Source organism: Hordeum vulgare, chromosome 2H, assembly GCF_904849725.1.
Source record: "Hordeum vulgare subsp. vulgare chromosome 2H, MorexV3_pseudomolecules_assembly, whole genome shotgun sequence".
Lineage (NCBI taxonomy): Eukaryota > Viridiplantae > Streptophyta > Magnoliopsida > Poales > Poaceae > Hordeum > Hordeum vulgare.
In genome coordinates this window covers 647,776,097-647,800,129 of record NC_058519.1, presented here as the reverse complement: position 1 = coordinate 647,800,129, position 24,033 = coordinate 647,776,097, and the positions used below count along the sequence as shown (strand labels likewise).

The 24,033-nt window shown below is 44.4% G+C and overlaps 3 protein-coding genes across 4 annotated transcripts in view; all 3 read right to left on the bottom strand.

Moving 5' to 3' along the window:
• Positions 1–210: 210 nt before the first annotated feature.
• LOC123428363 (ankyrin repeat and SOCS box protein 11-like) lies at positions 211–5,855 on the bottom strand. Of its 2 annotated transcripts, XM_045112561.1 has the most exons (12): positions 5,698–5,855; positions 5,551–5,604; positions 4,356–4,517; positions 4,110–4,250; positions 3,717–3,856; positions 3,530–3,616; positions 3,262–3,393; positions 2,159–2,311; positions 1,297–1,398; positions 887–1,054; positions 704–783; positions 211–523 (listed from the first exon to the last, which is right to left on the bottom strand). In XM_045112561.1, exons 1-12 carry the CDS (start codon positions 5,741–5,743, stop codon positions 478–480), a joined length of 1,311 nt encoding a protein of 436 aa, XP_044968496.1. In that variant the 5' UTR covers positions 5,744–5,855; the 3' UTR covers positions 211–477. The 2 variants fall into 2 exon arrangements, with proteins under 2 accessions (XP_044968496.1, XP_044968497.1); XM_045112562.1 differs by lacking the exons at positions 5,551–5,604; positions 5,698–5,855 and adding an exon at positions 4,796–4,814.
• Positions 5,856–6,612: 757 nt separating this feature from the next.
• LOC123428362 (dolichyl-diphosphooligosaccharide--protein glycosyltransferase subunit STT3B) lies at positions 6,613–12,479 on the bottom strand. Its single transcript, XM_045112560.1, has 6 exons — positions 11,454–12,479; positions 10,116–10,646; positions 8,090–8,544; positions 7,839–7,961; positions 7,322–7,381; positions 6,613–7,021 (listed from the first exon to the last, which is right to left on the bottom strand). Exons 1-6 carry the CDS (start codon positions 12,330–12,332, stop codon positions 6,892–6,894), a joined length of 2,178 nt encoding a protein of 725 aa, XP_044968495.1. The 5' UTR covers positions 12,333–12,479; the 3' UTR covers positions 6,613–6,891.
• Positions 12,480–14,609: 2,130 nt separating this feature from the next.
• The window catches only part of LOC123428904, a 31,186-nt gene continuing 21,762 nt past the window's right edge, over positions 14,610–24,033 (bottom strand). Inside the window, exons 2-4 of the mRNA XM_045113008.1 lie at positions 17,341–17,631; positions 16,482–16,702; positions 14,610–15,260 (exon numbers count right to left, since the gene is read on the bottom strand). Coding sequence (XP_044968943.1) covers positions 14,610–15,260; positions 16,482–16,702; positions 17,341–17,631 — 1,163 coding nt within the window. The remainder of the gene's footprint in view (positions 15,261–16,481; positions 16,703–17,340; positions 17,632–24,033) is intronic.

The following is a 24,033-nucleotide window of genomic DNA, read 5'->3' as shown; positions in this document are numbered from 1 at the left end:
ATATTAGTTTACGAAGAGAGTACGTAGGCATGCTTTTGTTCAGAGAAGCAGTAAGCGAGCAACACTGTTGAGCAGAGACTTCCTCATGCATGTTCAGAGAGTTACTGAATGACCCTAAAAAACTGTTGGAAGATGCAAATGAGATGGTATTTGTGCTTAACAAACTGCTTCAGCCTTTTCTTTTCTACTGATGTCTGAAAACTCGGCAAATATTCAACAGATATGGTATTTGTGCTATATCCAGTAATAAAACTTGTGATGTGAGTTTTACAGCACATTTTTCACACCAAGCCCTCTCTGCATGCAGTCAACAAGTGGCAGTCGTAAGAACTCTTGAAACTCAACGACTCTAGAGTTAAGTACAAGCCAAGATAAATTCAACCACCAGTCTTCTTCTGGTCACATAAGTAGCATCACATTCAGTTGATCAACTACTCTAATCCAAGCCAAAAGATCGTTTCCCTAACAAAGCATTCTTCACTTGTCAGCCTCACCATGTGCTTTCATTAATTCTCTGGCCTTCCTGTACAGAGTTAACCAAAATGAAACAAATTTCAGTTGTAATCCCAGCACCATCAGCACCCGGCAGTCGGAGCGCTGGTCCAGCATGCAACTGCTGGTCATTCTTATGGAAGTATGTGCCCTTCATGCTTGCAAGACGTATACTCAATCAAAAGAGATAAAATACAAGACAGGAGATTACCGTAGCTCTCTCTCGACCTCTGTGTTTCCAGGATCCAACTTTTGAGCGTCCAAGAAAGCATCACAAGCTTGTTTATACTCCTAGATATAGATTGTAGAGCACGTCAAAGGAGGAACATGAGCGACTATATAGACTGGACAGAGTGGGGAAACACAATGGGAAGCTAGACATGTAGTAACTCACTTTGAGTAGCATGTGAGCTGCAGCCTGGCGGTAGCAAGCTTTCACCCAGTTAGGTCGGAGCATTCTGCACCTGAGGGCGTCTGACAGAGCACCTTCACCATCATCCAACAGCAGCTTACAAAGACTCCTGTTCGCGTACAACGCTGCACTCGGCGCAACATCTATTGCCTATGGTGGTCAAACATAACAGGTTATACCATTATCATCTCATCATGGCAGGTTGAGACTAGTCCTGCAGAATCATATTAATCCAACAGAAATACATAATAATTTCAAATTAACACCTAATAAGCGGGAAACCATAGAACAATATTAGAAAACTAGTCAGCAAAACAAATAATGTCCCTGCTAACAGAAAAAATTGACCTTCTAAACTACCATAGTCCATAGATGAGGTTTAAGGGGCTTACCACACCATATGCTTTGGATGCCACCTTATAGTCCTTCAGCCTAAATAAATGGTCCGCATGTGATCTGAGTGTAGCTTTTGTTTGTTCAAGCTGCCTTCCATCCTGAATGATAAAACAATGGAAAAAATGTAGGAATGAAGCATCATTTCGAAGACATTCCGATTAAAATAGGCACTTCACAACTCTGTTACACATTCTTCATAGCTTGGTATCTAGATATATATGCTTATGCTGCAATGCAAAGTGCACATTATGTCAACTTCTCAAGTATATCAACACAACAAAAGGCAGCAGTTACTCACACAACAAGATTTTAATCACAAGAGGAAAAGGTCCAACATAATTTAGAAGTAATATGTCAAATTATTACTATATATGTTACTAAAACAGCATATACATGGGTGTATTTCACAGTTCACAACTCAACATCCACAATAAAGGAGCCATGCTTTGAACTATGTACAAGCATTATGCTTGTAAAAAAATTCTGTATCTTAAAGGCTGCGCATGACAAACAGTTAACAGCAATTCATTGAATCGATACTGAATAACCAAGTTTTTTTTAACCATTGAACAGCCGACAACAAATAAGGGGTCCCAATCTGGTCCTTCCAAATTAGAATTGGTAGTTTGTTCTCAAGAGCTATAACTACTTCAATTTTATCGTTTTGGCGAGGTGATGCTCTAAAGAAAAACCCATAAAAAAGCCATGATAGTATTTTTAAATGTTATGATCGTATGCATATATAGTAACTCCAAGTCATAACAGTTGACGGACAAATTCAGGACTGGCGAACAAAAAATATGACCAGGTATTCAAGTAAATTCTATCTACAGGGCACAACAGCAATAAATAACGTACCAGTGGCTTTGCACTTTCTAATTTTGCATGCGAGATGATTCCATCTATACTCCAGTTTGGGATAGTTGGTATTGGGGAAGTCAAAGGAAACAACATTTCAACTTCTTCCATACAGTCACGTTTAGCAGCAAGCTCTATTGGTAAGTTACCATACTGGGCAACAGAAGGAAAAATGTCAACTCTTTTGAAATTAACTACATAATTAAAGAACCCTCTAGAATGCAGTAAAAGAATATGAACATTATGAAAAGATATAAACCATATAGGAAACTATAGTACCATGGGAGAGGACCAGGGTCTACATAATACTGGTACAAAATGTTTCAGCCAGGATTCGTCCCAGCAAGCATTTCTAAATTCTAGTAGCAATTCAAACAGTCAACATACACCAACAGCATACCAAAAGGTCTTCCTTCAGCAAGGGACTAAAAATGGGAATTTCAGCGATAATTGAGATGGAGAGGTAACATGAATTTTTAGTGGCATAACATTTATGAGTCCCCATGAATTATATAGATAAAACTATAGGGAAAAGTAGGTATATATGAATTTTAAAATTGTTCCATGATTATTGAAAGCACAAATATAATTTGACACTTCAGAGTACATGAAAAAATACCAACAATTGGGATGAAGAAAACAACATAAAGTAAGCTGAATACATACATCCAAACATAGCCTAAGAGAATTCAAGTCATTTTGGTGATTGCTGGATGAGTACATTTGATAAATGTGGCTACCCGGAATGCTGCATTATGACATCTCAGTATCTCATCAAATGTTAAGTTAAAAACACTGACCTCATATCAAATAGGCAAACACTTTGTATATTGGGTACTTGTGGCCTTGTGGGCTCAATACAGGGACATCCACCATATTCAAAAGCATTTCAGACTAAGGATATACAAATATACAGTGTTGCGCAGAACAGAGTTGTTCTAGAAGAACTCAAAATTTGCTACTTTGTTTCAAAATATAAACCGTTAAAATGGAAGCTCACACCCCTACCTTTTGCCTACACATGCAATATTTTGGTAGGGCAGCTTAAATTCATATCAGCATAAGTTTCAATAGAACAGATATAGAAAATATAGAGAACATACAGCATCAGGAATATTAGGATCCGCTCCTGCCTTTAACAGAAACTTCACAAAGTTGGTGTAGCCTCCCCATCCTGTAGTAAACACTAATGGAGTCATCGGAAGTGAGCTCCCTCGATTGACATCAGCACCAGCCTGTAAAAAGGATTATGGAATATAGAACGTTTCACAGCTGCCTCTCCATGTAGGTCGACACAAAAGCATGGCAGAGATGGTAAATTAAGCAAAATCAAAACAAAGAAATGAAAGATATAGAACATAGAATACTCGCCTTAATCAGCAGCTTCATGCACTTCAAAGAACGGTACAATAGAGCACCCATCAGGGCAGTACCCAATCCGATGACAGTGGTGTTAGGCTGGCAAGAGTGATAATTGTTATAAAATAGTACAAAGGAACTATACTAATCAACTCTGGAAAACAAAAAATGAAAATAAAAAATAGTAAGGGTTATATACATCTGCATGGTGTTCCAACAATATCTTCACAGTTTTATCTTGTTCGTTGGTAGCAGCTTGATGGAGTGGTGTACCACGGCCACAATCTATGTCAACAGGCACTCCTTTTGAGAGTAGGAACTCAGTAACCGTACAGCTTCCTGTGGTGAATAACATAATTGCACAAGTCATGTGGCTACACATCTGACTGTACAGCAGCAAGTGACTACTAATATAACGACCACCATGGCGTAAATCATAAATGGGCAAAATTTATTCATATGAAATATGATAAAAATATTATTATTTTTATTCTACGATATTATTGGAGTAACCATACACCCATAGTGTCTTACACAGAGATGCGCTTGGTAATAAAAACAAAATGCATGGGTGAGGGACCAGGGGAGCTACCTGCACATGCCGCATGGTGGAGAACTGTGCGTCCTTTAGCATCTGATCTTGTTAGATCACCACCATGATCAAGCAAATACTTCACAGTAGAAACATCGCCAGACTGAGCAGATGACATAAAGGGTGTCACACCTGCAAAGTCTGGAATCAAAAAGCACAACAACGCAACTCAGACATCTCATAGTGCAAAACATAGACAGGACAGATGGCAATTTCTAGAAAAAGAAGGAAGAGTTAGAGAAAGACCTGCTACTCCAGGAACAGGAGCATTCACATCTCCCCCGAGTTCCTCCACCAAGTATTTGCAAACATCAAGATGCCCTCCGGCGGCTGCGATGTGCAGCACACCAAGGCCACCGTTGTCGAAAGAGAAGATCACCCTTGGGTCGTCGAGACTCTTTACAGTACCTTTCACCCAAAGTAAACACCCAAGCATCAATACACTGATGAATCAAACTGCCAAATCATAACTAGCTGGACAACCAAAAGAAAAGGAGCCCACATGTGTTGTATATATGGACAGGAACTTCACTAGCTAGCTAGTCAAGCAGGGATGCAATCATGCGAATTGGTGAGCTTTAGAGTACCCTCCATCCCTCCTTATAGTTGAATCAAATGAAGTATATTTGTGATTTTGGAAATTCAGTTCACTTGATCGAACTAAAGAGGGTTGGAGGGTCCCCTACCCATGAAGGCTTGCCATTTTGCACTCATGTCAAGGGACTTGTTCGCGTCCTGGACAAACAGTCAATCAGCGCATAGACTTGACAAAAAGAATAGCGATCTGATTGTAAAGTCATAAGATGTGCCCCGTGCAAGCACTTGTTTTGACCAATTTCTGAATAAATCGCATTTCCCTTTGAACAGTCCAAAAGACCACAATCCCAGGAAAAAAATTCTTAATTCGGAGAATAATTACTCGTATGCACCAAATTTTACACTTAATTGACTAGAATGCGAAAGCTGACACCAAATTAACAAGGCAATCATATATAGGCACTAGTCTACATACATCATACTGCTCCACACCACACAAGTGCAGAAACCCTCCCCAACTCAGAGAGCGATTTTTGTTTTCACAATTCAGAGAAAAATTGCAGCGTGCACCTAATTCTACACTTGATTGCGTACAGTGCAGCATAATAACAAAGATAGCCCGCCATCCATCATAGCGCTCCACACAAGTGCAGGAGGGAGGAAGCTTAAATTACGATAGCGAGGGGTCATTTTTTCCTGGTGCTCCTGCAAATTGAAATATGACCCAAACTGGCGCGGCTAGGTAAGGAACAATTGTGGCATCCGCATAGTTAGTCTAGCCGCCGGAGATTGGATGGCCACGGCAGCCAAAAGCAAAACCCTAGCCCGACCGAACAAATTCGCGAGGAGGGGAAAAGGTGAGGAACGTGGGCGGGCGCCGGGCGGAGGGGCAGGAGAGGCTGACCTCTGAGACGCCGGAGGTTGCCGTCGAACGCCGCTCGCATGGCCGCGTCCTGACCTGCACACACACACACACACACAAAGCGCCCGAATTTAGAGAGAGAGAGAGAGAGAGAGGAGGGGAGGGGAGGAGGAGGGGGGCTGACCGTACTGGTGCGGCCGCCGGAGCTGCCGGTGTAGACGAACGGCGCAGCCATGGCCCCTCCGTCTGGAGCTCGCAGCAGGGAGGCTTCCGGAAGAAGGCTTGGCTAATTGCGAGCGAGATTTTTTCTTTTTCTTTTGAATGGTGAACTGGATCGCAATGCAAGCGGGGGTTTTGGTTTTGGCCAGCGCCCCCTCCCTCCCTCGCTCGCTCTGGTTGGTTTGGTTCGGGGGGCGCTGGACCCGGTGCACGGCCGTGGCTGTGGCCGCGGAAGAGCCGCCCGCTCCTGGGCGTATGGAGGCCCGGTTCACGGGAGGGTCCGCGGGGGAGAGGGAGGGACTGGCGGGTAGAGAGTAGGAGCAGGGTGGCAGTACAGTGCTACAGTAGTGGTGGTGGACGAGAGGTTACGTACGTGCGTGCGTGGGTGGGCATAGCGCGCCGATCAGAGCTGCTGCTCTTCTCTGTCTTTTGACGTGCGCGTACGATTTTTAATTTTGGGTTTGCACAACTTTAGGCTATTGGAATACTACTACTAGTATGGAACTTCTTCACAAGTTTGATTTTTCAGAATCAACGTACCCCTAATTCGTTTCTAAATAAAATCTTACATTAGGAGGCACTCATTGATCCTTCTCCTCTCCTCTCCTCTCCTTATTATGGGTGACCAACGACCATGTCATGCAGGTTGGAGGTGCCCACAACATGATCCATATTGCAACGGGGAATCAAAAGCCCATAACAGCTAAGGTCCACGTTGCAAAAGCTCCACAACACAACACAGTCCTTGTTTCAAAGGCTGCGCCTGCCGCAGCACAAGATCACACGCTTGCCTATCACACCATCGGTACGCTAACACAGACAAAAAAAATGGTTGTCTATCACGCTATAAAAGCAAACAGGCAGCAACCAAGAAAAAAGATCTTCTACACCCAACACCAGGGAATGTCAACTGGCATATTGATCTAAAATTACTTGCTACCCAAAAGTTTCCGAGAATTCCATCACAGTATATGCTCAAACAAAAATGAGTGACCAGCTATCACAACTACCAGGTCCTCAACTTTGAAACAACAGTATGAGTTACTGTTAGTCTTGCAAAAACAAAAGGTTCACGACTAGGCACCCTCCTCATGTGACCAATGTCAAAGCAATCACCCCCAAACCGTTCTCTCTGTCTTGCCGCTTCCCTCCTGGGACGAAACCTTAGGATCTATTCTTTGGAGGTTTGACCTTGTATATGCGCACTATCCAGTTTGATGTTGTGAATGCCTCCTCCAAGTACTCAAGCTTCACGTCTTTATTGCCTATCTCCACTCCTCGCACTCGGTCGTATCTGCATATCAAAAATAAACACAGTACAAGAATGTAGTGTTAATATCGATAGCTTGCATCTACAGCCACAAGTCATAAGAATGTTGTCTACATATTTATTGGAAAGAAAACACTAGTCAATCTGCAAGGGTTATTGTAAAAAAAAATAGTCTACAGAAGATACAATCATTCATGCTAAAATGAGCTTATATGCTGCTTATCTAGAAACCTTAGTACAATCAAGTACATACATCTCCATCCGACACTAGTTAATCTTGAACTTGAAACAGGCATATAAAAACAATATGAGGATGTACAATACCCTGGAGGTTTTCCATATTCCGTGGTCAGTTCGCCAAATCGATAATAACAGAGTTTGTACCTGCCACAAAAATAGGGAGATGAAGCCCATGAAAACAGCAATGTGTAGCTTAACTCTAGTTAATGGAAGGATAATGGTAGCACATATTTTGACATAAGAAATGTCCTGAGAATTTTCATAAGTTTGACAATACCAACAGAACTGAAAAGCTAAATGTTATTAAAATCATGTCTTTCATAAGCATATATAGCTTGTGGAATCGAAATTGAAATAGCCATGGTGAAGCACCGCACATTTTGATTGACCTATCACAACAGAAGCACAAAAGACTGCGCAGATCTGCTACAGAATAAACAAAATCTATTTGTTTTAGATTGTATCAGCTCCATCACAAATTTTGGTTGATACAACAACAGTTTTTCTTCTCAGTCTGGCAATTCATTTGTTCATGCCAAACAATGAAAGGAAGAAGTATCACAACACACACAAAATTACTTCCCTCGTAAACAGTACTTACATTAGACAGTTCAACATTTTTGGCGATGCCCCCTTGTCAACACGATATTCCCCATTGACAAGGTAATCAGGCTCTTTGATTACAGGAAAAACTCCTCCACCAATACGGACCATCCATAAGAACCTGGAAACAAACAGCTAAGTAAGAGAATCTGTTTTGTGATTCAGGACAAAATTGTCTCGCCCCAGCATCAAATCAGATGCATATATAAATTACATAATATACGCTCATGATTAAGTTTATTAACTTACTTATTGATGTCGTCAGAAGAGTACCCTGTAACACCTCCAAATACGACAAGCACATAATTCACGTCCAATGACTGCATTATCTCATATGCCTCGTCTTCATAAGATGACATTGCCCGTCCAACAGTTGCTATGTGTGTATTATTCCATGTGTTATTATCAACAATAACAGTTCTGTTACCCATGGCTGTAATTTGGTACCCATAGTCCCACCATGACATTATCTTGGCATCTGTAGGAGTGTTCTGACGAAGCCAGTAGTATGCCTCACGATAATCATCAAATATAACCCTTCCTCCATTGTGACCCCTTGCGGACAGAACGATGGAAGGAGAAGAGTAAGCCTCAGAGGTTACCCAAGTGCAGTGTATGGCATATCTACTGAGCAAGTAGAAAGCGCCCACAAGTAAAGCAACAGCCACATTATGTTGGAAAGGCAAGGGTTGATCAACTGCTCCCTGTTTCACACAAGAACACAAGTCAGTTGCAAAGTGAAACTTAAAACAGTTGGCAGAAATAACCTTAAAACCACAAAATTCTTGTCCAATTCAAATTAAAAGTTAGACATTTGTATTTTCTCAGCAACTGACACAAACAAAGCCTATCTGAGACAGTCAGTAGAGCAGACACGCCCTGAAAGGCTCCAGCAATCTGTGGCTATCATCGGATGGTTGTTACAACCTCAATGGGTTGGTCTTTTACAATCATCCAGGGATTTCTATACTAGTGGTTCTCGACATCAACAGGTAGGCACAGGGATTAACAACAGAGCCAACAGGGTGGCATCATGACCAACTTTCCTGGCGCTGCTCCCCATCATTGATCCAATCATAATTAGCTTGCTCTATTACCGTACTAGTAAGTGAGTGAGGTCTTCCTCACGTCTCCAGGGGATGGTGCTATTACCTTATCCTTATCAGGGATTTAGGGCTGAAGATAGGGTGGGCGAATGAATCAATAATGAGGGGCAAAAATACTGAAATACCCGAGTTTCAGTAAACTATAGCCACGCACTCATTACATTAATTAATATGATAAGATGGTGAGTTGGTGACAGGTTGAGAATGGATAAAAATTAACTATTCCTTTATCCCACAGTTTTGTGTTTCACGTGCGATTGGCCAAGTTTGGATCTAGCTAGCTAGTTTAGAGCACTATTGAACACATGGATCGACAACTGACGGTGATCGCAATTAAGCTACAGCATGCATTCCTCACGTCCAGGATATGCTCTCATTTATAACAAAAAAACTTAATTATATGCTAATTAAGGCAGGATATCACATGGATCGATAATGGTCAGGACCAATAGATTGAGATATCCTAAAGTTTTAGCATGCAGTAGAGCACACGTTGTATTAAGTTGTGACAAGGTTAGGATGCGTTAAAAAAGTTATCCCTTTATGTACTAGTTTTGTGTTGCGCATGTGATTGGCTAGACCTGGACTACTTTGAACTACTACAAAACATTGCTAACTATGGACCGACGGGCAATTAGTTAACCTACCACAAAGATGCTTGATCGATCCCGACCTATCATGATACTCTAGAAAAAATACATTGTATGCAGTAATTAAAAATCCCGTACTATGAGCTGAGAATTAAGTACTTCTCGATCAGATTCCATATACATAACTCTACATGTGGTTTTTATGGGCTACTGATCTGGACCATGGTATCCAATCTTTTGCCAAAGTATCAAAGTCCATATTGTGAATTTCTGTTTCTTGTCACTCGTGTATCATTTAGTCCGAAAATAGTAGTCTCGCCTTCAACAGGATGGTGACTTGCCCAAAAATGTCAGGTCAGTTTCAAATCCAAGTGTTTACCATTATGAATTTATGCGCATAAAGTATATACAATACAAAATAAGCAACTTCAATTGAATTACTTTATTCTCAGTCAGAAAGACTGTTTTAATTGGAACCTGTTATCAAACTTACTTACTTACACTTTGGTTTTAAGGTACACTATACTACAGAAGTAAATTGTACAAGCAAGTGTAAGTGAAAATAGAAGACATAAATACCTTTGCAGCTGCCTTCGAGCCTGTTGTTTTTCCTGTAGTCTGTGGACTTTTGCTTTTTGACCGGATCAATGTTGTCAGATTCTTTACTGTAGCAGATACAGCAATGGCACTAATAAGGCAAACTGCTGGTGCTGCAACAAGAATCAACCTTACCATCACACCAGCAAAGTACATACTCGTAAGGCCATACATAACTATAAATATTGTGGCATCTGACAGGCGCTTGAAGCAGAAATAGAGGCCCGCTGGGAACAGGAAAAGAAGGATGTGGAAATCAAACATAAAAGAAGACCACGCTGTTGGCTGATGCTCAGAAACAGATGCGATGATTGGTATATGGTCTTTCGCATAGGTCGGATCAAGCAGGGAATAAAACCGCCCTGTCCAAGGGGAGATGTAACCTGACGCAGTACCAATCCCAAGAGCCAGGGTGCCAACACTTATCACACAGGTCAGGGTAATTCTCAAGAATGACTTGAATAGTTTGACATCATTCAGCATGTATTTCACCCAATCCAGGAAGAAGAAAACCTGCAAAAGCAAGGAAGTGGTTTATGTCAGCTCTTCTTTTTCCATGCTACCATCTAGACTCTAGAGAAAGTACAGGAGATCTTAACTAGAATAGATAATTGTCCAGGCAGAAATCAAATTATCAACAGTACAGCAGTAGATCTACAGTTCTAAACTCCGGCTTTTGTCCGTAAACGAAGTGGGTATTTTTCTTGAGACAAACAGGAGGGTAAGCCTCTATGCAATTCATTTAAAAATACGCACTAAACATCATAACACCAATGATATAAGTAAGTTGACCGTTGACACTCATAATTGAGAATCACGGGTACTGTTTGTTGATTTAAATAGCCATATACTTCCTCCGTCCGGAAATACTTGTCCTAGAAATGCATAAAATGGATGTATCTATAACGAAAATAAGTCTAGATACATTCATTTCTAGGACAAGTATTTCCGGACGGAGGGAGTATGATATACAGAAGTTAAGCGTGGTAAATAAGATGGTAAGTTCTGTTTTACAAAAGAAAAGTGGGTATATCCAGTAACACAATCTACCTAAAGGCTAAAGATGAATAAATTGGTAGTGGAGGTCATCAATCTGAAAGCACTTTTCAGTCAACTGGAGCCTAATGGAGGTCGTCAATGGTATAAACAGCCTGATTATGTAGCATGTCATTTAATCTTATTCAAGACGAACTTTGCTTTTCTACTAATTCAGTTTTTCTGTTGTCAGTTCTGAAATCAGAAATGATGTGAATGCATTTTCCAAGTCAATGAATTCAGAAATATTTCCATTGCATTTCACAGTAATGTGCGGGAAACTACCTGTAACAGGAAGAAGACTCCCATGGCGGCCATGTGTTCCCCAGACTGAACATGCTGGAAGCCGACGAAGCGGATCTGCATCCCGAGCAGCATTCCCAGCACATAGGTGCAATTGTAGGCGACATAGAGCCTCTGCGAGTACCTCCCAGTGACGAGCAGGACGAGGACGTAGAGCGGAAGGAGGTTGATGATGAAGACGTAGCCTCCCCAGGCGGAGACCATGTAGAAGTAGCCGAACGCGGCGGCGAGCGACCAGGCGAGGGATCCGGTGTTGACGGCGCGGACGAAGAGGTAGAAGGTGAGCAGCAGCGCGAAGATGGCGACGCCCTCGTTGTCGTAGGACCCAGCAACGGAGCGGGAGATGTATCCGGGGCAGACGGCAATGAGGGCGGCGGCGACGAGGCCGGCCCCGGAGTCCCAGATCTCGCGGCCGAAGGCGTAGGCGACGAGCGTGGTGTTGGCGGCGAAGAAGGGGGCGGTGAGGACGCAGACCTCCCGGATGTGGACGGCGAGGGAGAGCGCGCGGAGGAGGCGGTGGAGGAGGGCGGCGGTGACCATGAGGCCGGGGAAGAGCGTGCCCCCGACGACGCGGCCGAGCGGGTACCAGCTCTCGTGGTCGAACCAGTTCCAGAACTCGGAGTAGCCGTGCTCCGTGAGGTAGAGCGTGGTGCGGTAGTTGAAGTAGGGGTCGAACTCGTGGATCATGGACTCGTAGCGGAGCACGGAGAAGAGGCGCACGGCGAAGGCGAGCACGTAGATGAGCGCCAGCGCGGACACGCGCAGCAGCAGCTCCTGCTGCTTCGTCTTGAGCCGCAGCGCCCGCAGCAGCGGCGCCGGGAGGGAGTCCAGCATCGTCGTCGTCGCGGCGGCGGCGGCCATGGACGGCGGGCGGGGCGGGGGATCTGGGCTACTAGGGTTTCATCCGCGCGCGGGGCGGGGGTTGGGTTTAGGGGAGTGGCGGAGCTCGTGTGGTTTGGTGGTGTGGATCTGGGAGATCGGGGAAGACGATGGTGGCGGAGTGGGTCCGGGCCGGGTCGGGCCGGGGATCTGGATGGATATCTGTTCGTGAGGGCCGGGTGTGCGGCTGACTGGTGGGGCATGGGAGGCTGGCCAGGCAGTTGACTGACGTGGATGGTCGCGTAGGGAGTTTATGTGAGGCTGACGGCTGGGGCCAGGCTTGGATCGGAGGAGGCGATTGGCTGGAGAAGGTAGAAGACACGTGGTCTTGGGTTCAGCAGAGGGTTTCCGGCTCGGCGGCATGAACACCAAGGATCACGGTTGCTCTGCTTTCGGCGAGAAAAAAAGACTCACTCATCAGCCCGTGTGCGGATTGTCAGTTGTGACTACTCCCTCCGTACCTAAATATAAATCTTTTAAGATATTTTAGTAGGTGTCTATATACGAAATAAAATAAATGAATCTATACTTTAAAGTATGTCTATATACATCCGTATGTAGTTTATTAGTTGAACCTCTAAAAAAACTTATATTTAGGAACGGAGGGAGTAGCTCTGACCTCCTTTTTAAGATAAGGCGCATGCATTCATTCACGAACAAATTTTTTTTTCATACAATATACATACATAGATGAACATAGTTTTCATTCGAGGTCTTTGTGCATCCATAACACAATTGATACAACACTGCGCCAAAAGCAAAAAAACACCAACAATCACGGCTACGCTCGATGGAGGAAGCACTAATGACCCCGCTACATGTAAAACATAGCCACTGATCCCCCACCTTGACATTGGAGCAAATGTCGCCGCGGCGGCATAATTGAAGCACAAAGGGCCACCACAAAGTCACCAATGCGTCAACCAAGCTTGGGCATTAAATGCACCGGATCCACCAACGGCGACGCCAGATAGATGCACCGTGTCGAAGAATGATCGAAAGACAGTTTGTTCACATCCGTCAAGAACGATGATCGTCACAAGACGAGCAACCCTGGCCGACAGAAACCGAGAGACTTTAGTTGTGCACCATTTTATTTACCAAAAAGGGTTGGGCGCGCTTTTTTGCGTTCGTTAGCATTGTCCGATTTTCATATTTTTTTACTTGCTCTGTTTTAAAATATAAGGTATATTAGGTTTCTAAAAAGTCAAACATCTTTAAGATCGACCAAAATTTCCCTAATATAAAATCACTATCAATAGATTCGTCATAAAATGAGCATTCATATTTTATTTATTTAGTGTTGTGGATGTTGATATTTTTTGCTCTTAAGTCAAAGTAAAAGAAATTTGACTTTTTCATAATACTAATATGCCTTATATATTGGAACTGAGAAAATATTTGTTTGACGGGTGGGGGAGATGATGGAGTGCATTTTCTGTTTACAATGTGATGTTTTGATGGGCCTTTCGCGATTTGTTTGTGTGTTAACCCATATTTATGTGGAAACTTTTCCTTTTTCTGTGTATGTCAATGCAATTAATATATTGAAGCTAGAGTGTTACATGGTGACACTTATTTTTTCTAGATGATGAGAGGGTGTGCGAAATTAATAAGTTTTTATTACAGGCCAGCTAAGGTAGAATGATTTGAAAAATTGGTGATCCGGTCAAATATGTGAATCAAATCCAAAATTGCATACCTAATTCAAATGGAAGAGCTCCAAAATTAATATATATTCTTTTTAAATGAGAGCGCCTTGAGGAATTGTTTATTTAATTCTGAATTGGAGGCTTTAATTGATTGTGAGACCTTCGAACTCAAGGAGCCGACTTGCGATGGGCACTACTCCATACATTTCAATCAAGTTGTCATAAGTGGAACTATGCAAATGGGACCAAGTGCAAGATAATGTCTCGCAACACTTTCAGGTCAGACTAAATGTGCAGGATCGTCATGCCCAAATCCCAAGGCACAATGTGCAAAATCTGTCTCCAAATCCCACGGTATAATGTGCAAGATGTGTCATGACCAAATCCTTGACAACATTATATTACAACGAACGTCCCACAACAAAGGCCCATGCCCATCACAAGCTTACAACATAGCTGAGAAAACACAGGGCCAAATAAACGACATATTGGTACAGAGTGAGTAGTACGCTGTACCCATACAGAGGGAGTAGTAGCATGATTTACTTAGCGAACACCACTTTGGAGTGGACATCTTTCGGCTAAACAGAGAGCACCCCTCTCCCATCTATGGCTGAGCACACATTACCCAGGTAGACTTACCACCTGCATGTGTGCGAGAGGTGGAGAGCAAGGACCAAGCAACGGTGACCTGCATCTTGCAGAAACGAAGGTCACACATGCCGACGCTCGTCCCGGACATCTTCGGCTCGAAGACGGCCCGATTTCTCGTAAGGAGACCGACGCGGCGCGCCTGCACGGACACCATGAGCTTGTCCCTTCCGCTAAGCTCCGCGCAAACAACGCGCCTCGAGAGTGCAAACATGCCGTCCGGACCGATGGGCATGTTGCCATCTCGACAGTCAAGCAGCAGCATCTTGGCGTCTTCTATGCCGGTGGCGCAGCAGAAGATCTGTCCCTGGTGACCGTCCGGCCATGACCCGTCGACTAGCTGGACGCTGACAGTGGCCTCGACTGAATGCCGCAGAGGCGCGAACGAGAGGTCGAGCGTCCAACTGTCGTAGGGGATGTGTGTATGGATGCCGTCTTCAAGGGGAGAGGGAGGCCCCAGGCGGAAATGGAAGACTTTGGAGGCCAACACTCTATCTTCAGATTCAGTTTTTTTACCCTTCACTTTCAGCTGAACTTCGAAGGTGATCCGAGTCCGACCGACCAACATGACCGCACGAGACGGGCCTGTTAGCATCAAAAAGGGATCCTGCGATGCAAGCGTCACCAAAATGGTTAGTTAACTGACAGACTGTTCGAGATATCTTGCTCCTTCTAACTTTCCTAGTAAGGAAGGCGGATAAATTGGGGACAACCAGCCAATCGTATTAATGGAAACAAAGCCATGGCCACGGAGAGTGGATTTTTCCTAACTCATTGCCCGCGCAACCTATATCTGGATCACTCATCATCTTAGACATCAAATCAACATGCAGCTGGTCCCATGCATGCAGGTCAAATCAATATGTCATACACCTTAATGTGAGGCTACTCCACCATACTAGTATTTGCTAGGAAAAACTATATGTCGCCCTAACTTCTAAATAAATTATGCAAATTTAAATTCATTTATGTATTGGAGTTTCTCACGGTTAGCTCTACGAAACAAGTCCAATATCGATATATTTCTAACAAAGTGTCATACACTTTTCATCAAAGTTCACACAAGCTGTCTATAAAATTCTTCGGTTTCAAATACATTCTCTAATAAAGTGCAGACCCGCTATTGAGAAAGTTCTTCATCTCCTGATTCTGCTTATTTAGCACTTTGTGAAGAAAATAAAGAAGTTCTTCACTATGCCCGCCAAAGTTCCTTACAGAAAACACTTCTAATCTTCTAAAACTCCATATTTCAATTGCAGTTAACAAAAGTTTGTCTAAAGGTTATCCATGACTGATCTTGTTCTAAAGATCTTAGCACCAGCCGTTCAAATGTATATAAAGTTTTAAAAACAAAATTTTAATTTTGAAGATATCAAGCATCTAAACTGTCAAAAAACAACTAAAAGTAATGAAGTTTGAGGAGAGAGGAAAGATGACATAGGCATGCATGCATGTGTCAGCGCGTTAGCAGGAAAAGAGAGAAAGAGGGGTCATGCACATGCAAAACAACCCGGATCCATATGTTGAAGCAATGGCTGTGATAGGCGTTGCGCGCGCAATAAGCTAGGAATAGCTATATTCGATGGCCACGCCTGAATCGAGAGCTAGGACGATGACTATCTGGTGGTTCAAGGTTGAATTAGGTGAACACGAATGTTGGATGGTGACAACTGTCAAATGATGCAGAATTCACATCCACGTATGGCATTTGCATGAATTGATAATAATGTGCTGAAATTACTAATGGACATGGTAACATAATCAGATCAGCATGAACATAAAGAGAGATCATAAAGATAGGAAAAATAGGATCCGTAAGAACAAGCACCTCTTCGGTAAGGATTTGGTAGTTATCCCTTGTGCGTCTGAAGAGAAAGTTGCGATCATGATCTACTCCGTCTCTGATGGCAACCAAGCCATAGACATGAAGTGGCCACCAGCAGAGACCATTCAGGTCAGTAACTCTGATGGAGAAGACCTGCAGGGTGGTAGCTGGAAAGGCATTTTCTGGGATAGGTCCAGATGTATAACGCATTGGACCAAGGGCAGCTGCAAGAAGCCAGATTAAGTGATTAGATAGATACCATAGATACTTGCAATGTCAGTGTAGTACTCCCTTTGTTTCTAAACATAAGACTTTTTAGAATTTCAATTCAGACTACATATGAATGTATATAGACGTATTTTAGAGTGTAGATTCACTCATTTTGCTACGTACACAGCCCATATTGGAATCTTTAAAAAGTCTTATATTTAGGAACGGAGGGAGTATATATATATATATCAGAAATGACAGCATGCTCGAGAAGCAGATGTTGATGGTTTATTTGTTCATCTTACTTACGATCTGTAGGTTGGTATCTTATCTCTAAGCAATGCAAAGGATCCCCTCCAATAGGTCGGTTGCCAATGTACTCCGTATTAAATATGTGGTTGTTTCCTTGTTAAATACTTACTAGATGCAATAGTTGAAGAAGGAGGATGTCAAAGAAAATTGATCTACTTTGGTGCCGTCGATTGCTCATCCTTGCAATTAACTAGTGTTTCACTAAATTAACCAGGAATCGCATCACGCACGCTACGAAATCGCAAATCGGACTTTGCTGAAACTAGATTTGACTTGACACTAGCTTGATGTGTCGAGAGATAAAGTGGGTTGGGATGAGTAGGCACAGTTTTGTTCTTACTCCCGTCGTCGAAGGAGCCGAAGACGCCGCCGAAGGAGGTCTCCCAGTCACGACGGTAGATGGGGATCGCGCCCTCCTCTTCCTCGTCGTCTCGGGATGGGGGATTCTTCTTCTTCTTCTTCTTCCCAGGCAGTGAATTGATGGAATCGCGATGAAGTTGGCGCTCCCGCCTTGCCCTTTCGTCGCCTATCCGGTTCACATCGCCAAGAGCTCGGCCCTGCCGCCGTGTGTTTGCCCCGACCTTGCTGCTGATGACCCCTTTCCCAGTCGCAACCCCGCGAGTTCCGCCGGCTCACTAGTGGGGACAGGGCCTATAGCCCCGGCCCGTAAGGGGCTTTAGTCCCGGTTCAGCAACCGGGACTAAAGGGACGGGACTAAAGGCCTAACCTTTAGACCCGGCCCTGTTACAAGCCGGGACTAAAGGGACGGGACTAAAGGCCTAACCTTTAGACCCGGCCCTGTTACAAGCCGGGACTAAAGGTGCTCCACGTGGGCGCCTCGTAGCGCCCCAGGGGCAGTCCATTTAGTCCCGGTTCGTTACACGGACCGGGACTAAAGATTTTCAGATTTTGCTGGTTTTGAGGGGTTTTTTTTTTTAATGAAATTATTTTTGGGTTTTAGGGTTTTAGGGTTTAGGTGTTCGGGAGATTAACGTGATGCCTCGTTTGGTGTTCGGGAATTAGTTTTCATATAATTTAAATAGAATAATTATGCATATATATATAAGATTAACTTATCTTACAAGCGAGCATATATATACAATTATATGCAGATCTGAATTATCGGGACTAGAGCCCGTCTATTCGATTACATGGACGAACATCAGTAATGGCCCCTATTTACACTAAATCGTCCTTTGTCATCTATAGCATCCGTCTTCAGAAATCCCGCAAGCTCCTGTGCAACAGCAATCGCGTGCTGCTCTGGTAGGACCTTCGTCCTTACGGCCGTGTGCTATATAAGAAGAAGAGATGAATATGAATATCAATCATGATAACAAAGAATGACGGATAAAAATAGAGGTGTGAATGTTTATTGCTTACGTCGAATCTGTGATCCTTGAACTCAGAGGTAAACGTGCGAATGGTCTCGCAAACATAGTATCCGCATAGATGCGTTCCCCGTGGCTGCTGGTCGCACTTTACGAGAATAGAATATATATAATTAAAATAATAATCTAGCATCATAAATGTATTGAAAATTAATAGAAGTATATCATAGTACTACTTACCTGAGCCGCTCTAAAGGTCAGCTTCTCAGGAAAGTTACCGGGAGTCACGCACTTGAACCGCTTCCAAACCCTGCCCGACAAGGATAATGATTTGCTAAGTTTTTCATTAATTGATATATCAGAAAATCATCGAAAGAGACTGATAGAGCGCAAGAATGATTAAAATTACCCTTGGAGCATGTCCTGCAGGCTTTGGAACTGTTCCAAGGGTCTCGATAATGGGTCGAAGGCATCAACTCTTCCCTTATCAATTTGAATGTCCAACAGAATTCAATGAAAGCTGCACATGTATATATATATATATATGTGTGTGTGTGTGTGTGTGTGTGTGTGTGTGTGTGTGTGTGTGTGTCAGTAACTTATCAATTACACTTATAAGTGAATGGACACAACAGAGTAAAGACCCTCACCTGAAGTTGTATGGAAACAGTATGTGGTCACAGAAATTTTGATCTATTAGAAACCTTAGAAGGTTTTCCTCCGTCTCCTTGGGTTTGTCAGTTAGCGTCGCTATATGTATTTTATCTGGGTCAATAAACCCAATATTTAGGATGCTCTTGCTTTTACAATCCAGAATCTTCATTCTGCATAATAGAGTACAAGTTATATATAGACAATGAATTGAAATAACTAAACAAGTTATATGTAGACAACAAATTGAAAAACTTACAGACAATAGCAACTCATAAGCGATGTGTCGAGGGCGTCGCCATTGTACATCTGGAAGAGTTCATCAAAGTCGATATGGATTTCTTCGGAGCGGCCGTAGTACTCCCGTGGGACACTCAGCACGATCATCGTTCTCCCATTCTTTGATTCACTTAAGTACCATTTATGCAAGTAATGCATATTTGTTGGGAGATCATCTTTGCTGACCAAAGGCTCTCCCATGACAAACTGTGGCTTAGGGGCCACCACAGCCTTGGGTATCCTGTCGTCTTGGGAAGCCAGCAAATCTTCAACCAAGATACCACATTCAGCCGCCAACTCCTTTGCTCTTTCAAAAGCTTGCCCCTGCACCAGAGGGGGAACATTCTCGGTTAACACCTTGAGGGGTGTGATTGACTGTTTGGCCTGTTGTCCAAGCTGAGGAACGTCTGATTTTTTCTTGCTTGTAGTTGAACTTGATTTGCTCCCACTTGCACTTGCACGTGAGCTGCTCTTTTTCACTTCCTTCTGCAATGTGCATGTATAGTCATCAGGCTTATAGTGTAAGTCATACTATGATGGAAGGGTTATGAAGTCTTTTGCCCATGCTATTTGCTTCTCGGTGTATTCCGGGCGGGGCTCGGGTTCCTTCTTTTTCATCTGCGCATAATGATGTTCCTTTGCTATCCTGGCGTTTTCCTCGGGGGTACGATCATAAGGTCTGATAGGAAGATTAGCATGAGGTACCTTTGGGAGGGGCGACAGTTTGCGCTTTGGGGAGCTCCGTCGCTTAGAAATCATCGACGAAGCATTCTTGCTGGCACGCTTCCGCTTAGTATCATGTGCGGGCGGCGACGGAGACGGACGACCCAAGTCCGGCGGCGGTGATCGAGATGGACTCGTGTTGTGCTGGCCGACGTCATGTGGAGGGCTTGGAGGTAATGGAGGTGTAGGTGACCTGCGACGACTCGGAGGCGGTGTTGTCCTTGGGGCCGAGCCTGGAAGCTTGATGTAGTTCTTGTCCCATAGGATGACTCCACCCAGTACTTCTCCGAGTGTCCTCTCATCTTTGGGTCCAGCTATGTCTAGCTCCATATCATTAAACCCCGTCATGATTTCATCCACCCCGACTTTAGCAAAGCCAGCTGGAATCTCACGGCCATGCCAGCGTGCATCAGGGCCAGAAGGTAAAGCTTGTCCGACGGCCACCTTCATGGATATGTTCTTGAATTTCTGATGGAGTTCACATGATGTTGACTCCTTGATTCCATCCACGGGGTAGCCGGGACCGCCCTCTATCATTCTTCGTTCATCGTCGGGCGGGGCCTCAGATTCAGCCACGCTGCTTTTTCGCTTAGATGGGGCGCCGGTAATATCAAGTGCAGGATCTTCCTGGCGCGGTACTCCTCTAAGCTCATCAATCTGCTTCTGTTGCTCGTTAATCCTGGCAAGCAACTGGTTGAACTTGTCATTCTCCTCATCCTGCTGCTGCTTCTTTGCTCTCTCTCGGCTTCTGTAAGTGTCTTGGTCTCTGGCAAACCCAAGCCACCACGGGTAAGAAGGACCGAAGCCTTGCGTTCGTCCTCCATGTTCGTCATTGCCGAGGACCAGTGTGAGCAAATCTCTATCTATATCTGCAGTGAACTTTCTTGTTCCCTCCTTAATTTCTTTCACTATCCTTTTCCAATTCTCCCTGGGTATCCTAAGATCGTCATTGCAGATGAGGTCCCCTGTTGTTTCGTCGTACGACCCACCATGCGCAAGGAACCAATTTCTTGCTCTCAATTCCCACTCATCACGGAGTGGTTCAGGTACGATGCCTTTATGTATCAGATCTTGCTCTTTCTTATCCCACTTTGGGATGGCAGTCTCATAGCCCCCTGGCCCCAGCTTGTGGTGATTTTCTTCTTGTCGGCATTTAGCTTGTTCTTTTCTGATAATGCCTGGGCATCTTCTGACTCCTTGTACTCTTGAAATGCCTTCCAGTGATTCGCCTGCTTGGCTAGATACCCCTCGAATACTGGCACTTTCTTTGTCTTCAGATAGTTTTTCCATAGCTTCTTCTTCCAGCTACGGAACAGTTCGGCCATCTTCTTCAGAGTCCACTGCTTGACTTTGGCCCTCAGTTTGTCTGCGGCGTCTTCATTCTCACATTCTAGCAGGTTGAAATGTGACATGAGATCATTCCAAAGATTATCTTTGTACCTTTCGGCGACATAGTCACTATCGGCTGCCCCTTTGCGCTTGTTCAACTTGTTGGAAATATGCCCTAGAGGCAATAATAAAATGGTTATTATCATATTTCCTTGTTCATGATAATCGTCTATTGTTCATGCTATAATTGTATTAACAGGACACAGTAATACATGTGTGAATAGATAGATCACAATGTGTCCCTAGCAAGCCTCTAGTTGGCTAGCTCGTTAGTCAATAGATGATCATGGTTTCTTGATCATGGGCATTAGATGTCATTGATAACGGGATCACATCATTGGGAGAATGATGTGATGGACAAGACCCAATCCTAAGCATAGCACTAGATCGTATTGTTCGTATGCTAAAGCTTTTCTAATGTCAAGTATCTTTTCCTTCGACCGTGAGATTGCGCAACTCCCGGATACCATAGGAGTGCTTTGGGTGTATCATACGTCACAATGTAACTGGGTGACTATAAAGGTGCAGTACGCGTACCTCCGAAAGTGTCTATTGGGTTGGTACGAATCGAGATCGGGATTTGTCACTCCGTGTGACGGAGAGGTACCTCTGGGCCCACTCGGTAGAACACCATCATGAGCTCAATGTGACTAAGGAGTTAGTCACACGATGACGTGCTACGGAACGAGTAAAGAGACTTACCGGTAACGAGATTGAACAAGGTATAGGTATACCGACGATCGAATCTCGGGCAAGTTCTATACCGACAGACAAAGGGAATCATATACGGGATTGATTGAATCCTTGACATCGTGGTTCATCCGATGAGATCATCGTGGAGCAAGTGGGAGCCACCATGGGTATCCAGACCCCGCTGATGGTTATTGGCCAGAGAGGTGTCTCGGTCATGTCTGCCTGTCTCCCGAACCCGTAGGGTCTACACACTTAAGGTTCGATCACGCTAGGGTTATAGGGAATTGTTATACGAGGTTACCGAAAGATGTTCGGAGTCCCGGATGAGATCCCGGACATCACGAGGAGCTCCGGAATGGTTCGGAGGTAAAGATTGATATATAGGACGGATGGTTTCGGATACCGGAAGTGTTTCGGGCATCACCGGTAACGTACCGGGACCACCGGGACCACCGGAGGTGGCCCCGGGGGACCATCGAAGGGGGGCAACGACCCCGGGAGGTAAGGTGGGCCAAGTGGGGGTGGGAACCAGCCCCTAGGTGGGCTGGTGCGCCTCCCCACGCAGCCCAATGCGCAGGGGAGAGAAAAGGGGGGGCAAACCCTAAGCCAGGTGGGCCTAAGGCCCACCAGATGGTGCGCCACCCCCTCCTTCCCCCTCTGGTCGCCGCACCTCCCATCTGGGGGGGCTGCCGCACCCCCTAGGGTGGGAACCCTAGGGGTGGCACCCCCTCTCCCCTCCCCCTATATATATCGGGCACTTTTGGCCATTGAGAGACAAACTTTTCCCTCTCCCTCGGCGCAACCCTGCTCTTCTTTCTCCTCCTCTCTGCCGGTGCTTGGCGAAGCCCTGCCGGGAGACCTCGTCTCTCCATCGACACCACGCCGTCGTGCTGCTGGAGTTCTTCCCCAACCTCTCCCTCCTCCTTGCTGGATCAAGGTGTGGGAGACGTCACCGGGCTGCACGTGTGTTGAACATGGAGGTGCCGTAGTTCGGCACTAGATCGGAATCGCTGCGAGTACGACTCCATCAACCGCGTTCTAGCAACGCTTCCGCTTAGCGATCTTCAAAGGTATGAAGATGCTCTTACCCCTCTCTCGTTGCTGGTCTCTCTATAGGAAGATCTGAATATGCGTAGGAAAATTTTGAATTTATGCTACGTTACCCTACAGTGGCATCCGAGCCAGGTTTTCTATGTGTAGATTCTATGCACGAGTAGAACACAAAAGTTGTGGGCGATGATTTGTCAATTTGCTTGCCGCTACTAGTCTTATTCTTTTCCGGCGGTATTGTGGGATGAAGCGTCCCGGACCGACTTTACACGTACGCTTATGTGAGACTGGTTCCACCGACAGACATGCACACCGTGCATAAAGGTGGCTAGCGGGTGTCTGTCTCTCCTACTCTAGTCGGATTGGATTTGATGAAAAGGGTCCTTATGAAGGGTAAATAGCTTTGGCATATCATCGTTGTGGCTGTCACGTAGGTAAGAAGGCGTTCTTGCTAGAAACCCAAATCAGCCACGTAAAACTTGCAACAACAATTAGAGGACGTCTAACTTGTTTTTGCAGGGTTTGACATGTGATGTGATATGGCCAAAGTTGTGATGTTGCATGTATGATGTATGAGATGATCATGTTATTGTAATAGGTTTCACGACTTGCATGTCGATGAGTATGACAACCGGCAGGAGCCATAGGAGTTGTCTTAATTTATTGTATGAGATGCAACGCCATGTGCTTACTACTTTTACTTCATTGCTAACGGTTAGCTATAGTAGTAGTGATAGTAGTAGTTGGCGTGACGACTTCACGGAGACACGATGATGGAGATCATGATGATGGAGATCATGGTGTCACGCCGGTGACGATGATGATCATGCGATGCCTGAAGATGGAGATCGAAAGAGCAAAGATGATAATGGCCATATCATGTCACTATATGATTGCATTGTGATGTTTATCATGTT